This window comes from Neophocaena asiaeorientalis, unplaced genomic scaffold (genome assembly GCF_003031525.2).
Source record: "Neophocaena asiaeorientalis asiaeorientalis breed wild unplaced genomic scaffold, Neophocaena_asiaeorientalis_V1.1 scaffold29, whole genome shotgun sequence".
Lineage (NCBI taxonomy): Eukaryota > Metazoa > Chordata > Mammalia > Artiodactyla > Phocoenidae > Neophocaena > Neophocaena asiaeorientalis.
In genome coordinates, this window is record NW_020174423.1 from 2976470 (window position 1) to 2989747 (window position 13278).

Sequence of the window (13278 nt, forward strand, 5' to 3'; positions counted from 1 at the left end):
TGTTCTGCAGCTTGGCTCTCCATTGGGGTGAGGGAGGAGGTTAGGGTTTGGACACAGGATTAATTGGGCAGTTACTTTTTGTTAATAAGGAGTTGGGGTTTAGAGGTAAAGGAAACAGATAGTGAGAAAGTGCAATTTGGAGGCTGAAAGCATGCTTGGTATCTACCAGTTTGCCCAGGTCTGCCCAGTGCCGGGTGCTGCTATGTAAGCTCAGTAGCTAACCTGCAGTATTCCTGCTCTGTCATCTCTTCCTGCCTGTTTCAGCCACCCCTTCACCCCGACCCTGTTATCACTGAACAACAATGGAAAACGCGTGGTGAGCATGGCGTCCGGGGTGTTAGTGCTTCTGCCTCTAACTCACTGATCCTATAGTCTCAATTAGCCATGGCAACTTCTGGGGGGGGGGAGGGGAGACTCCACCTGTCATCTCAGTAACCCCTGGAGAAACAGGTCTGTTCCCCTCCAGCTGTAATTCCCCACAGTAACCCCTCCTCAAGGAGAAAAGCCGAAGAGAAGGATCACAGTTGAAGACAGTTTAACAGCTAAAGATGATTCTCTAGTCTCAATAGTTTAAGATCTGAAATATTTCCCAAGCAACTAAGGAATAACAATAGTCACAGATATTCCTCAGGGCTTTGGGAGCTTCTCGTTAAGGACCAAGGACTTGAAGATAATGATACTATCCCCTGCCAAGGCCTGTAGCCAGATCACTGCTGCTTTATTGTCATCTGGATCAGAAGATTTTGGCAGATCTAATAAAGTCAGGCTGGACATCTGACCTCTGTTTATTCCCAGAAAGTCATCAACTCGAACCAGCAATGTAGTCTTAGTGCCAAGCCCCAGCTTAAAGCCTGACTGATTACGATCCAAGAAACTAGAGAAATCTCAGAGTTGTTGTGGTTGGCTACCTTCCATCTTCTCAAATAATTTTACGCAAACAGTGGTGTGAGGGAGACGCAGGCTCCCATACCAGGAGGAAAATAATGAAAGAAGGAATCAGGCAGGACCTGCTGGAGGCAGGTTTACTGTCCTTTTCCTGGGGCTACTCAGACCCTAAGTTAGGCAGGCTACAACTTGCCTCTGATCCATCCCCGTCAAGCTGTGTGGGAAAAAAAAAGATGTCTGTCTCTGAGGTCAACTCTCAGGGCCCCATGGATCAGGCAGTCGGCAGGGAGGGCAGAGGCAGAGCAGTTTTGCAGTTGCAGTGGGTGCACCTGCTCACCCCGGGCTGCACTGCTGCTCACCTCTGACCCCTGACACCCAGAATGCCCCACCCAAACATCCATTCTACATCAACGTATGTGGAGCCGGGAGCCAGCAGCCAGCACATCTCAGGAGCTGTGTGGCCAGGGAGCTGCCCCAAGAGCCTGAGCAGCATCCCCAGGAGGCACCTTGTGGTACTTAGGGGATGGGAAAGCATCCTGTTGGAAAGGGAACACAAAGCCACACAATATAGAGCAGGGGATGGGAGAGAGTTGACAAAATTTTGACCCTGAACTCTGAAGAGTTGGGAATGAGGGAGGGGAGTGAGTCAGGCCTCCTGGTTTGTGAGCTTGCAAAGGTCAGGCCTACTGCTTGTGCCTTGTTTCCCTCATGACACCCCTCACTTCTATGGTGGTCCTCTCCTGTCCCTGCTAAAGTGACCTGCTGCAGTCACTCCCAGGCCACGTGCAGACTTGGGCCTGCTCTGTGTTCAGACCAGGAGGCCTGCTTCGTGGAGTATTTGCATAGAATTGCTGCCTTGGTCCTGGCCCTTCTTCAGACCTGCTTGTTTTGGAGCTCCAGCACCCCAGCTCCATGACAGCCAACCTTCAATTCCTATGGTGGCTTAGCCCCAGCTCCGAGTCCATCAGCCTCCTTGCTGCCCACACCCCTTCCCCTGGCAGCCCTCCTGGTCTCCAGCATCCACTCCAGACGCTGCTGGCTCATAAATGCCTGGTACCTGCGGTCACCCTGTGTCTCAACTTTGCTGGCAGCTAACCCTGGTCACCCTGTTTTCCGAAACGTACCTCTACATCACAGGCCACTCTCGGCTGCTTAAGCTGCACGACGAGCAGGTTGCTTTGCTTGCTGTCCTGCGCACAGTCGATCTCCGTGACAGGGAAAGCCTGCTGCTGGGTGTCCTCGCTGACGCTCACCACGAAGAGCACTTCTGACGTCAGCAGCAAGCACCCTTCGTGCTCCTGGCCTGAGCCCCTCACCAGAACCACATCCAGGGCCATGTGGACTTCTGGTCTGCCCAGAGACTGAAGCATTTTCCTGTTTCAAAGGAGAAAAATGAGGCCAAAGCCAGCTTAGAAAAGATGGTCACTTATCAGGGCTCACTGTTTGTACCAAGGCAAAGACCCTCACCAATCTGATTATTAATTTCAGTTTGAAATGTAATTGTCACTTTTAATTCTGATTCTGGTCAACAGAACCCAGCTTCTCCTGGAGACAAAGATATCCCTTGGCTCTGGCAATTCCTTTTCTTCCCATTAGAAATGTCACCCCTAATTAGAACACTGGTTCCATAGAGAATCTCAGGCCCTCTTGCAGGCCCGGGCACCTCTGCCAGTGTGCATCCTCCCCTGAGTGGGACGTGTGTGTGGGGCAGGGGCATCCTGCTGCCAGCCCAGATCTGTGGATGGCAGCCTTTCCCCGAAAACAGCCGCTCCTCTTGGGCTCCCCTGGAAGTGTGTCCCGTTAGCTTGAGAGCAAGCCAGGCCCTGTTAACATACAGCGCACGTGTATAGTTGAACAAGTGTCTAGATAATTTTACCAGACGTATTTGACGTGGCTGTTTGGAGCTTGGTCAGCATGCAGATCACTTGGCTGATAGCGCTGTTTGGGAAGCTGAGAAAGTCCAGCTCCGTGTAAAATACCTGTGGTAAGAGAAGTAAGGGAGTTTTACTAGCTGTTTTCTGGAAAACAGTTTCATGCTACAGTGATGTCATCTGCTTAAAGCCATCCATAAAATGCTACAGATCCAAAATGATGTCACATCTTTGGAATCAAGTATATAGATAATCATTAAACATTGCAATGCTCTTAACCCTGGTGATCTTATATTAGCTGCAAACTGAAATATGAATGAGCTACAGTCCAAGCATAGGCTGGCAATTAGAGGATGCATAATGCTCCTGGGAGTAATCAGTCTGGAGCAATAGCTTACACATCATTTACAATTTATGTGACACAAAGTCAAGATTGTTAGTTGACTTCCTTGCTGAATATTACAATACTTCTGTATCTGGACTGTGGCTGGTGAAATAGAAAACAACACACACACAGAGATGCACACAAAGGCACATGGTTTGCCTAGATACAGTATTTAAGTGACTTAATCCAGCTGTTAAACAAGAATCCATATACATTTATGAGTGCTCTTGGGGCCTCTGGTTTATTACATGCTCTCCCTGGTGCCAGCACCAAACGAGGGTACCCAGCAGCAGCCATGCAGTCCTCTAAAGAGACTCTTCAGAACCAGAGATGGTACAGCATGTGTGCTTTCTGAGGGCTTGTAAATGTTTATAAACGAGGCACAGTCATTAGACTAAGAGTTAGTGGTTTGTAAAACCTTCAGTGCAGTAATAAAAGTTTTACAGGAATGATGGAAACCAGCAAGGCCCACGTGAAGCTCTGTTCTGAGGTGCTCTTCCATAAGGGAGAGTTCCTCAGCCTTGGGAAACAGTGAGGGACAATGGCATTTTCAAGACCAGAGGAATTTATGAAGTATAAGTTGACTTTACCTCACTGCAGTCTATAGCAAAAAGGAATACTGTTTTTATTAACGTGTTAAGTATTTGATAAGGGAGCATTTAACTTTGTCCAGTTATAAGTTGCAGTAGTTCTTTTTGTCAGTTTCCCTGTGAGTGAAAATGTCATTCACAGAAGGAGTGAGAGACAGAACTTGAGGGGGAGGAGGTGAGGGGAAGAGCGAGAGGAACACATGTTCCTGTCTGTGTGGTCTCTTAAAGGAGCCTCTCCGGATGGTTGCCTGAGTGTGGGCACTCGTCTCCCACTCTCTTCCTTTCAGACACGGGTTTTATGCCCTAATCTGGGCTGTCCCTTGTCAGACCTAGTGAGGCGCAGGAGGCCGCAGTCAAATGCACCCTGCAGACTTTATGGCCAGATGCAGATACAGATGCAAAGCTCCTGCCCGTAGTTTGTGGTTCCAGCCAGCCAGCCACTTCATGACCAAAACGATGATACCGATTTTAGGTAAAAAGGTTAACAATTCCAGGGTCCCTGGCGGTCCAGTGGTTAGGACTCTGCACTTTCACTGCCAAGGGCCGTGTGTTCAATCCCTGGTCGGGGAAATAAGATTCTGCAAGACGCGAGGTCCGGCCAAAAAAAAAGAAAAAGGAAACAGTTCCAGTTGCCTAGTTCTGTAAAGTCACTTTAACGTGCTCTGCCAAGAATGCAGAAAATTAGCACAGGAGGAGGCACTTCCTCTCCCACGCATCCACTGCTCCTGAGCGCACGTGTGTGCGTGGAGAGGCCTGGCACCAGCCTAAAGCAGTAGTTCCATGAGCCCAAGTTCTCGGCACCTGTCTGCTCAGGGAAGGGTTTTCAGTGGCAGATCATGCACCTTTGTTGACACTGGCCAGGAGACTGGGCCTGGCTGCAAGAGCAGCACAGTTGCTGGCGAGAAAGCCATGCCTGACGCCAAGCTGCATGGGCAAGTGTGCACGCACCCACCGATGCACGCATGCTGCTCTCTCTCTCATTCTCCAAATACAGACGCATTGTCTTTTAAAGATATCTTCCTGCATATGTATATGTACAGCTGATTCACTTTGTTATAAAGCAGAAACTAACACACCATTGTAAAGCAATTATACCCCAATAAAGATGTTTAAAAAAAAAAAAAAGAAAGAAAATATGTTGCAATGATAAAGAGAAAAAAAAAAGATATCTTCCTGCTTTATTACTTATTTTTTTTCTTTCAAATTGCTCACCAGATTACGTAAGTCTACTTTCTGCTTCAGTATATTGGATTTATTGCCCTCAACCTCTAACTGGTTACTTTTCATTAAAGTCGATTTTATTAAATGACTATAAAAAGATTCTGTGACCTATATAGACTGAAATTATTAATTGACTTCCTGGCTTTATAATCGTAATTTATTAGTCATAGTCCAATTCAACTCTGTGTAAATAAGCATAAAGAAGTAAGAAAAAGGACTATTTATTTATAGATTTATCTATCTTATTTTTCACTCCTCTGTCATGTGAGGGGCTAGATTATCTTAGGGAAACCTTGGTATAATAACGCAAATTTATCGGTGATGTCTGAGTTGGCCGGTTCGCCAGGACTCACCATAGCCAGTCTGTGACACGAGCTCAGCAGCCCCTCCAATGGGCTTCGTGAACACCCCCATGATTCCTTTCCCCACGCCGGAGATAACACCCTTGGCCTTGTGTCCTGCTGAACCATGAGCCTCCGATGTTTTCTGGAAGTTCTGCATTGGCTGATCAACTATACCAGCAATTGCACCTGAAAAACAACAAAAGCCCCGGGTAAGGACTGATGCATAAAATCCTGAGGAAGTGAAAACCTTCAATCTGGAACACAGTTTTGTTTGGATTGAAAATGAAACCCCACCCTCATTATAAAGCTCTTTACTATGCATTTGTTTACCATTTATCTAAGTACATTGAGGATGTGTTAGACATTTATTATCTTCATCAAAACACAATGTTCAGACTGGGTTTGGCCCAACATAGTCAGGATCTGTGAAGTTCAGTTTTGAATTTAATAAACATGCCAGACTATTCCCAAGTGACACCCACACATCTTTCTCCAGGAATCAGGCAACACAGTTTAGGGACAGGAGCTAACAATTCCTCAGGAGGAGAGTGAGCCTAATACAGTTTCACTGAATCAAGAGGATGAAAAAACTGAAAAGGGCCAGCCCCTTTCCTTGTTCTCTCTTTTAGTAAGAATAAGGGCAATTATTTAATAGTAATGTAATGTTAATATGTTAATAATTATATAATAATAAGAGTAATTGATATTATTGCTATTATAGCAAATCTGTTTTGAGTACTTACTATGTGCTAAGAGCTTACTTGTAGGAGATCATTAATTGTCACAATACTAGGGAATCAGGCATGGCTTTTATCCTCAGTTCCTAGACAAGGCCACCGAGGCACAGGGAGGTTAAGGAGTTTTTCCCAAGGTCACACAGCTGCCCTGTGCTTGAGCCAGGATTGAAGTCCAGGGAGTCAGAGTCACAGCCTCGCTCTTAACCACCAAGCTATTCACTGATCCTGTTTATAAAACAAGCTCTTTCCTTTGCCAGTCTTGGAAAATTTTCCTTTTCTCTCACTTCAGCTGAGGTTTGGCCACTTACTGTTCACTTGAGAACAGCTACAAACCCTGCGCTCACGGCTCTTTGCTCTAACGGCTTTCCCACAGGGCAGCCAGGCCATGCTCAGAGCTGGAGGGCGAATCCCTCAGCCTCTGTGGGTACCCTCCTTGCTCCTCTTACCTTGAGGGACCAGGGATGAGTTCGACTAAAGGCCCCAACAGTCCAGATTTTTTGCCATGTCAGAGTGAAGGGTTCCCTAACCCAGTAAGAGGAAGAAATTTCATTACAATTCTTGACAGAATTCTCTGTTTTCAGCTCAGACCTGCTAGGATTAATGAAAATGCACAGTCCCCTGGTAGAAATTTTAATACATGTCAAATCCCATTATTCCAAATGCCACTAATTCAAAGTCTGCTGGGTAAAGGGAGATTTCCAGTTCTCAGTTAATGACCTGCTAATTTCAAGTAATATTCCATTGAACGAAACCCAGTAAAATGAAAGGCCAGTTCCTTTGGGTCAGTTGTAAAGGCAATGTTCTTCATGGATTCCACTCCTCTAAATTTTGACACAGCCATTTAAGTTCACGTACTGACAGATTAAGAATGACCTGAGGCGACAGGTCTGTTTCCCAGCCTAGACCACCGCTTCCCAAACCTCTTAAAGAAATGATGAGGGAAGCGGAAAAAGCTGCTCACAGCTGGCCTGGGCCACCTTGGCTATCAGGGGCCAAGGGATGGCAGTCTCAGCACCCCCTCAAGACACCCAGTCTTGGTGCTTGGGCTGGGAGCTCGCCTCGTGTTTTCAGTCTGAGGAATCTGATGTTCTGCTCTCTGTCTATGAGGTCAGAAGTCAGGGCAGCTGGGAAGTATTAATGGAACCGGCTGCACCGGGAGAGGCAAGAACCCTGGGGTCTTCTCTTCAAATCATTTCATAGCAGACAGTTCAAAGTGAATAGCATCAAATCAAAGGACACAGACTTTGCGATTTCACTTTCTGATTTCTGTGAAAGATCTCCATGCTTAAGAGTAGAAAAGGTGGGGCAGATAATTACAAATTCACCAATAAAGTTATTGCCTGTATTTCTGGTAGAAATGTCTTCTCTGAAGGGCAGATTGCCGTTAACAGTATTAAAATAGAGTTGGGGGGCAGGTGAAAATCTCCCATTTTCCTTGAATGTGTCAGGCCTGACCAGCACAAGGGGCATAGAGCCGTGATTATCCACACAAGGCTCTGACTTGGGCCTGCCTAAGTGCAAACCCGTATCGCAGTGAAACTCCCCTTTGATCTTCCACTTTCTCTAGCCACCAGCCACGGTGAAGGCTCTGATAGATATAAACTTTGATAAATTCTTCAGGCAGCCCCCAAAGTGGAAAGCCTGAACCCCGTGACAAGGCGTTAGATGCTAAGAGGTAGAGAGAAGGAGCTGCGGGAGCGCATGCCCCGGGCCAGTATCAGGCCCCGGGTGGGAGGCTGGCCTGTCACACACACTGACACCTCCCTGGGCCCCAGGTGCGTGAGAGACCGGCAGCCCGGCCCGCGTCTGCAGCTGAGCCTGAGAGGCTGCTCTCCCAGGGCTTCAGAGGGTCTCTCAGGCAGTGTAATCCCGCTAAATCCCACAACTGGTAAATTATTTACTGCCATACACTCCAACTCTGCTCTGAGGCTTTAGTTAGCAGCGACTGATTCCCAAACTTGTCCGCTGGCACCAGGCCCACGGGGAGGGCAGCCACATGGAGCCGGCCGTGATGTGATGAAGTGGGGCAGGGAGGGAAGGGGTGCTTTCCCGGACCCCGCCTCGTGTGCTGGGCGGGGCAGAAGCCGGATGTGCTTCCTTTCCTCTTTTTTGTTGGTCACGCTGCGTGGCATGCAGGATCTTAGTTCTCTGACCAGGGATTGAACCCGTGCCCCCTGCAGGGGAAGCATGGAGTCCTAACCACTGGACCACCAGGGAAGTCCCAGACGTACTTCCTTTCCTACCCTTTGCTGGAAGAGAAGGGCTTGCTCTCTGAAGCAAGGAGACTAAGAGACCCTCCCTCACCTCTTCTGTGACTTGCTCCCCAGCCTTGGGCAAAACTCACCGGGTCGCTATCTATGACTGTTCTGCCTGTGTGGCTACTTTGGTGCTGCCTAATCACATGTTGTAATTTTATTCCGAACTTTTTTTTAAAATCACAATAGCAGAGGCACAGGCCTGGGCTGGGACACCGCTCCACAGCTCACGTTCCAGGGACAAACGAACCCCACAGAATGTATTAGGAACCCTGGCTTGGGGCTTGCTTGTTTTGACCACGACAGATGAGCAAACTGAGAAGGAAGCACATCTGTTGTTCCCAAATTCCCTTCTAACTGCCAAGCAAGATGCTGATGGCTGAGGGCAGCATCAGACGGGCTGTGTGTAAGTGCCTTCTCGGTGCCCAGCTCTTCACTCATTCGCTTGGGAAACTGTCCCGACTCACCTGGTGGAGGCCTACGTGGTCGGGATTCTGAATGGCGTCCTGAGAGCGGCTGTCAAGACAGTTGTGGCTGCTGGGAAATCCAGCAGCGCTTCATAAGTTGGGCCAGAGAAGCGAGTTCTGACATCCTGCCTTAGGTATTCCCCAGGGAGAAGTCCCATCTGGGAGGGGACGTGCCATGTGGCTGTGACACGGAGCTCACATCCTCTCTCAGCAGGCTCCAGAGGTAGTAGAAAGTGGGGGCATCTGGGGAACGGATCTGGTAAATGCGGGCAAGCCTGATGCCAACTCTGCAGGCTAAACAGAGTTTTTCCAAAAGCCACTGCTTTCTGAAAACAGTTGTGGATTTCCTGCAGGAGCCTCGGCGGCATCTCTCTGCAGCCCAACACTTCCTCGCTGTTCTGGGGCGATGGGGCTGGGCAGGACAGCTGAAGATGTCCTTTGATTTTTCAAGTGCCTCGTAACACTCCACCGTGTCCTCATGAGGGCCGAGCCGAGTCAGGAAGGCCCATCAAACCCATAAACATTTGGGGGAAATATATTTTTCCTACCCCGGAACTTTCAATTGTTCAGTCTCCCCACATCCTGATTGTTTCCAGGCTTGGAGCCCTCCAGGGTGGGTGACATGTGGGAAGACCCAGGTTCTTGTCCTGCCTGGGGCTTTGACCTGGGCAAGTCACTTAACCTCATTCATTCCTAGGTCTGATGATCAAATAAGATGACCCATGTGAAAGTACTTTGACAACCCAGAAGCGTTATTTAAATGTATTTTTTACTGACCAGGTCATTTATGTTTATGTCTCATAAAGGAAGACACTGAGGAAGTAGCATTTTGATTTCACCAAGCATGGCTTTTAAACTATTGTATGATAATAGCTCTAACTTCAGTCGGGCATTTACTGGCATTTGGCAGTTTTATACACCATTTCTGGGGATGGATTAAACGGCGACAAATCTATACTTTCCCAGGTGAGGGGACTTGGTTGGTCCTATTCTCCCCTTTCTTCCTGCCACATATCAAGGACCAGACGTTTTGCGACGACCCAGTGATTATGTGGGATACAGAGAGTTCTTGAACTCTTCCAGGAAAGGAAGCTGGTTGGCCCAACCTTAGTCTGAGAAGCACAGAAACGGACACACTGCTCTACATGTGCTGCTGTGAGTGGAGCTCTTAGGGGCCCACAGACTCCACGAGCCTACTGTAGTTTCCACAGACAGGCTAAGTGGTTCCCTCGCATGGATGAGTGTGTACAAAACATGATGGCTATAGCAAAGCTCAGAGGTTTATGATTTTCTACCCTGGTTAACAACAGGAGCCATGCTTGAAAGGGTGACATCACAAAGGCAGAATCATGGCTCCCCACGTAACTGATTTCTACCATCAGGCGCAGTTTTATACAGTGGGAAATGGGTAGTGGATGTGGGCTTCTCTGGGCGGGGAGAGAACAGGTTAGTCAGGGTGGGAACAGCCACGTGCCAGCCGGCTCAGGTCTCCTCTGCTGAGTGCCTCCATCCAAGAAGAGCTTGGACAGCGAGAAGGAAACTCTCCTGCCCAGAGCAGAGGGCACGGAAAGCCACGATTCTTAGCAGAAAGAGGTCCCACAGTTCCCAAATGATGGCTTGAGGCCTCCAAGATAACCTCATTGACACTTCCTGTGGTTACAGCAACTGAACCCACTGGACTAAAACTAAAGCAGAAATGCCCCTGCCACTGCTCAGATGTCTCTCTTTGCTGGGACACTGTCTGAAACCAGGCAACTCTTATAGTTCCTTTACTACCATAATATAATGAAGGTGCTGTTTACCAAACACGGACCCTATGCCTGGCACACAACCGACCAGCATTACTTCCAATAACGGCAGAGTAATTTTCAGCCCCAATTTACAAAAGAGAAGCTCTGAGGTCACAGAGAAAGGACTTGGACACCCAAGCATGGGGTCCGCTGGCTCCTGAGGACCGTGGCCACCCCCCACGCCCTCGCCCTTCCCCAGAGCTGCTCCACCCCGGGTCCCCGCTCCCACACATTATCACAGGACCGTGTCCCACACCACTGCAGGTTAGGACTTAAACAATTTCTAGTAACTTAACCTGAAGTTGTAACATCTTACGACTTCCTCTCGGGGCCTCAGCTGGCCGCGCTGTGAGTGGTGGTGGTGGTGGTGGTGGTGGGGGGGTTATGTACAAAACTGCAGCCTGGAGAGAGGACAAATCCTTTCAAGCTCATCTTTTCTGACCTTCGCTCTCCCTGCTTTGGGCCACTTTGATCTCTGCAAGATGCACACTCCTTCAGATGCTCGGCAGGCAGGCTGCCAAACAATACAGTTTTAAATTCCTTTGCAAATAAATAAACAAAAGATACCCTTGAAAATCCTGCTCTGTAAAATTTCAGCTCTGAAGCTTCCTTTTCATAGATTTTCCAAAGCAACTTATTTTTCAAACATTTGTAATATTTGGAAATACCCCTAGCAATCTTCATCTCTAGCTATACCATCTGATTGCTTGACAAACGGCAATTACTTGGAGTCAGGCAGATCTGGCATTCTTAAAAAAATAAAAGGGAAAAGTGGGCTCCTCACTGAAGTTTACATGACATTTGCACATTGCTCAAGTGCTTCCCAAAAAAAAGCAGGCGTTTGCAGTATCTGTGGCAGAGAGGCAGCAAGCGCTTCAGGAGGTTTGCCCGTTGCTCCCTTCAGCAAGCATGCAGCTGTGGGCTGCCTTCCTCGTGTTGACACCCCGCGCGCGGGGTCTTACGGAAGCCGCGAGGACGCAGAGAGGCATCTCCCACCAGAGGCGAGGGAAGGTGGGAACGCGACCGGCGGGGAGCGGGGAGCGGCCAGGTCCCAGGATGGCCCTGCGCAGCCGCACAAGGGCTCTGGAGAGGGTGCCGGTTCCAGAACCCTGCTGGCCAGGGTAGGAACCAGAATGCGTGCCTTGGCCTCTCCGAGCCTCAGCATCTCTGCAGAAAGATGGACAGTCCACAAGCAGCCCGTGGAAAGTCCTGGGCCCCAGTCCCCGGCGACCCCTTACCGAGCAGGCTGATGCCCAGCCGGGACAGGCCCTGCCGGAGCCCCTCGCCGAGGCTCTCCGGGAGCTGCCGCCGCCACTCCTCCTGCCGGTTGTAGTGCTCCTCATCCAGCGAGAGCCGGTCCATGTTCCGGGCCAGGCTCGTGGCCAGGTTGGTGATGGAGGTGAGGGTACCTGAGGGCACAAGAGCACGTGGGTTGGTCTCCTGGTCGCATAGATGGTGGCCCCTAGGGGAGTGGTCCCTGGAGCACTGTGGGGGAGGGGAGAGGGAGGTGGAAGCACATCCGCCTTCTGGACTCGCCCATGGAGAGTGATGGTGGCTTCCTCTTGGTCAGTTTGAAGAAGCAGCCTTAAGACAATGAGGTGAAGATGAACACTTGCTGACAGGGGTGATGGCACTCCTCACAGGGGGTAGAATTAGAATCTCCGTTACCAGAAAAATGCCCACGGCCTCATAGGAAGCTATCATGCACTTTCATTTGACTGTTAGGACTTGGCTAAAATAGTTAGTTTTGAAGTCCTCACTGAGGTCCAGTTTTGAAGGTTGCAATTTGCCTGCTCTGATTTGAAAGGGTAAGGTTATGTTGCTGAATTTTAAACAGATCGCAAAGGAATGTTTCTACTTTAGGAATAAAATTTATTTCCCCCTATTACTTTAGTCATAGTAGAGAAAGACAGTAAACTTTTATCATTTGACAGTCAGGAAATAATTATTATGCCACAGGGAATATGTGTGATTTTGATATTCAGGGTGTTAGCTGAAAAAAAGTGAGGACATCAAAGGGAGTAAAGCATGTGAAAGCCACGATTCCGTCTGGTTTTCCCAAGAAAGGCTATTTCTGCATCTTGCTCAAGACAGTCATAATCCCCTCTAGCAAGTCTGCATAGACCCCAGTGAGCAAAACTGAAAGACATCAACGGACATATCCTGAAGCTAATGAATTAGTTCATCTGTTATTGGATGTCTAGTTTTCAGAAGAAATGGAAGATGTTGTTTTTGCAGCTGCATCTTAACCAGTCATCTGAAAAGAAAAAATCCACGTACACACACACAGACAAACCAAACAGATTTTCCTAAGAGAGGGAGAGAGCAAGTGTAAAAAACATTCAGTGAGTCACCACGCTAAAATTACTGCCGGAGTGCAATTTAGCAAGTGTTGGTTGTCTTATTTTAAAATAAAAACAACAGAACCACAAAGATTCAAGTGTCAAGAGTGAGAAATCCACCAGTGACTCATCTGTGAGTTCCTGCAGCTTGGCTCACAGGCCTCCCGGATGACCGGGGCCCCGGGGGAGTGGTCCCGTGATTGTCCATGGAATTTGGTTTATTGCTCTTGTTGTTCTCTTGCCAGTCCCCCTCTATGGATCATGGGTTCTCATATTTCGAGCTCAAGTCTTGTTCGAGGCCTTCTAGAGACTTCTGTAACCTGCCCACTCATAACAGAGTTGCAGTACTGTTGACAGTAAAAAGCCTTTTATGGGGGAGGAGGCTTTTGCC

The 13278-nt window shown here is 48.6% G+C and overlaps 1 protein-coding gene across 1 annotated transcript in view; it reads right to left on the reverse strand.

Annotated features, from left to right (window-relative positions):
* VPS13B (vacuolar protein sorting 13 homolog B) overlaps positions 1 to 13278 on the reverse strand; it is an 816084-nt gene that overhangs the window by 3414 nt on the left and 799392 nt on the right. The window contains exons 58-61 of the mRNA XM_024756522.1: positions 11784 to 11954; positions 5306 to 5482; positions 2762 to 2864; positions 2010 to 2259 (exon numbers count right to left, since the gene is read on the reverse strand). Of these exons, the coding sequence (XP_024612290.1) occupies positions 2010 to 2259; positions 2762 to 2864; positions 5306 to 5482; positions 11784 to 11954 (701 nt within the window). The remainder of the gene's footprint in view (positions 1 to 2009; positions 2260 to 2761; positions 2865 to 5305; positions 5483 to 11783; positions 11955 to 13278) is intronic.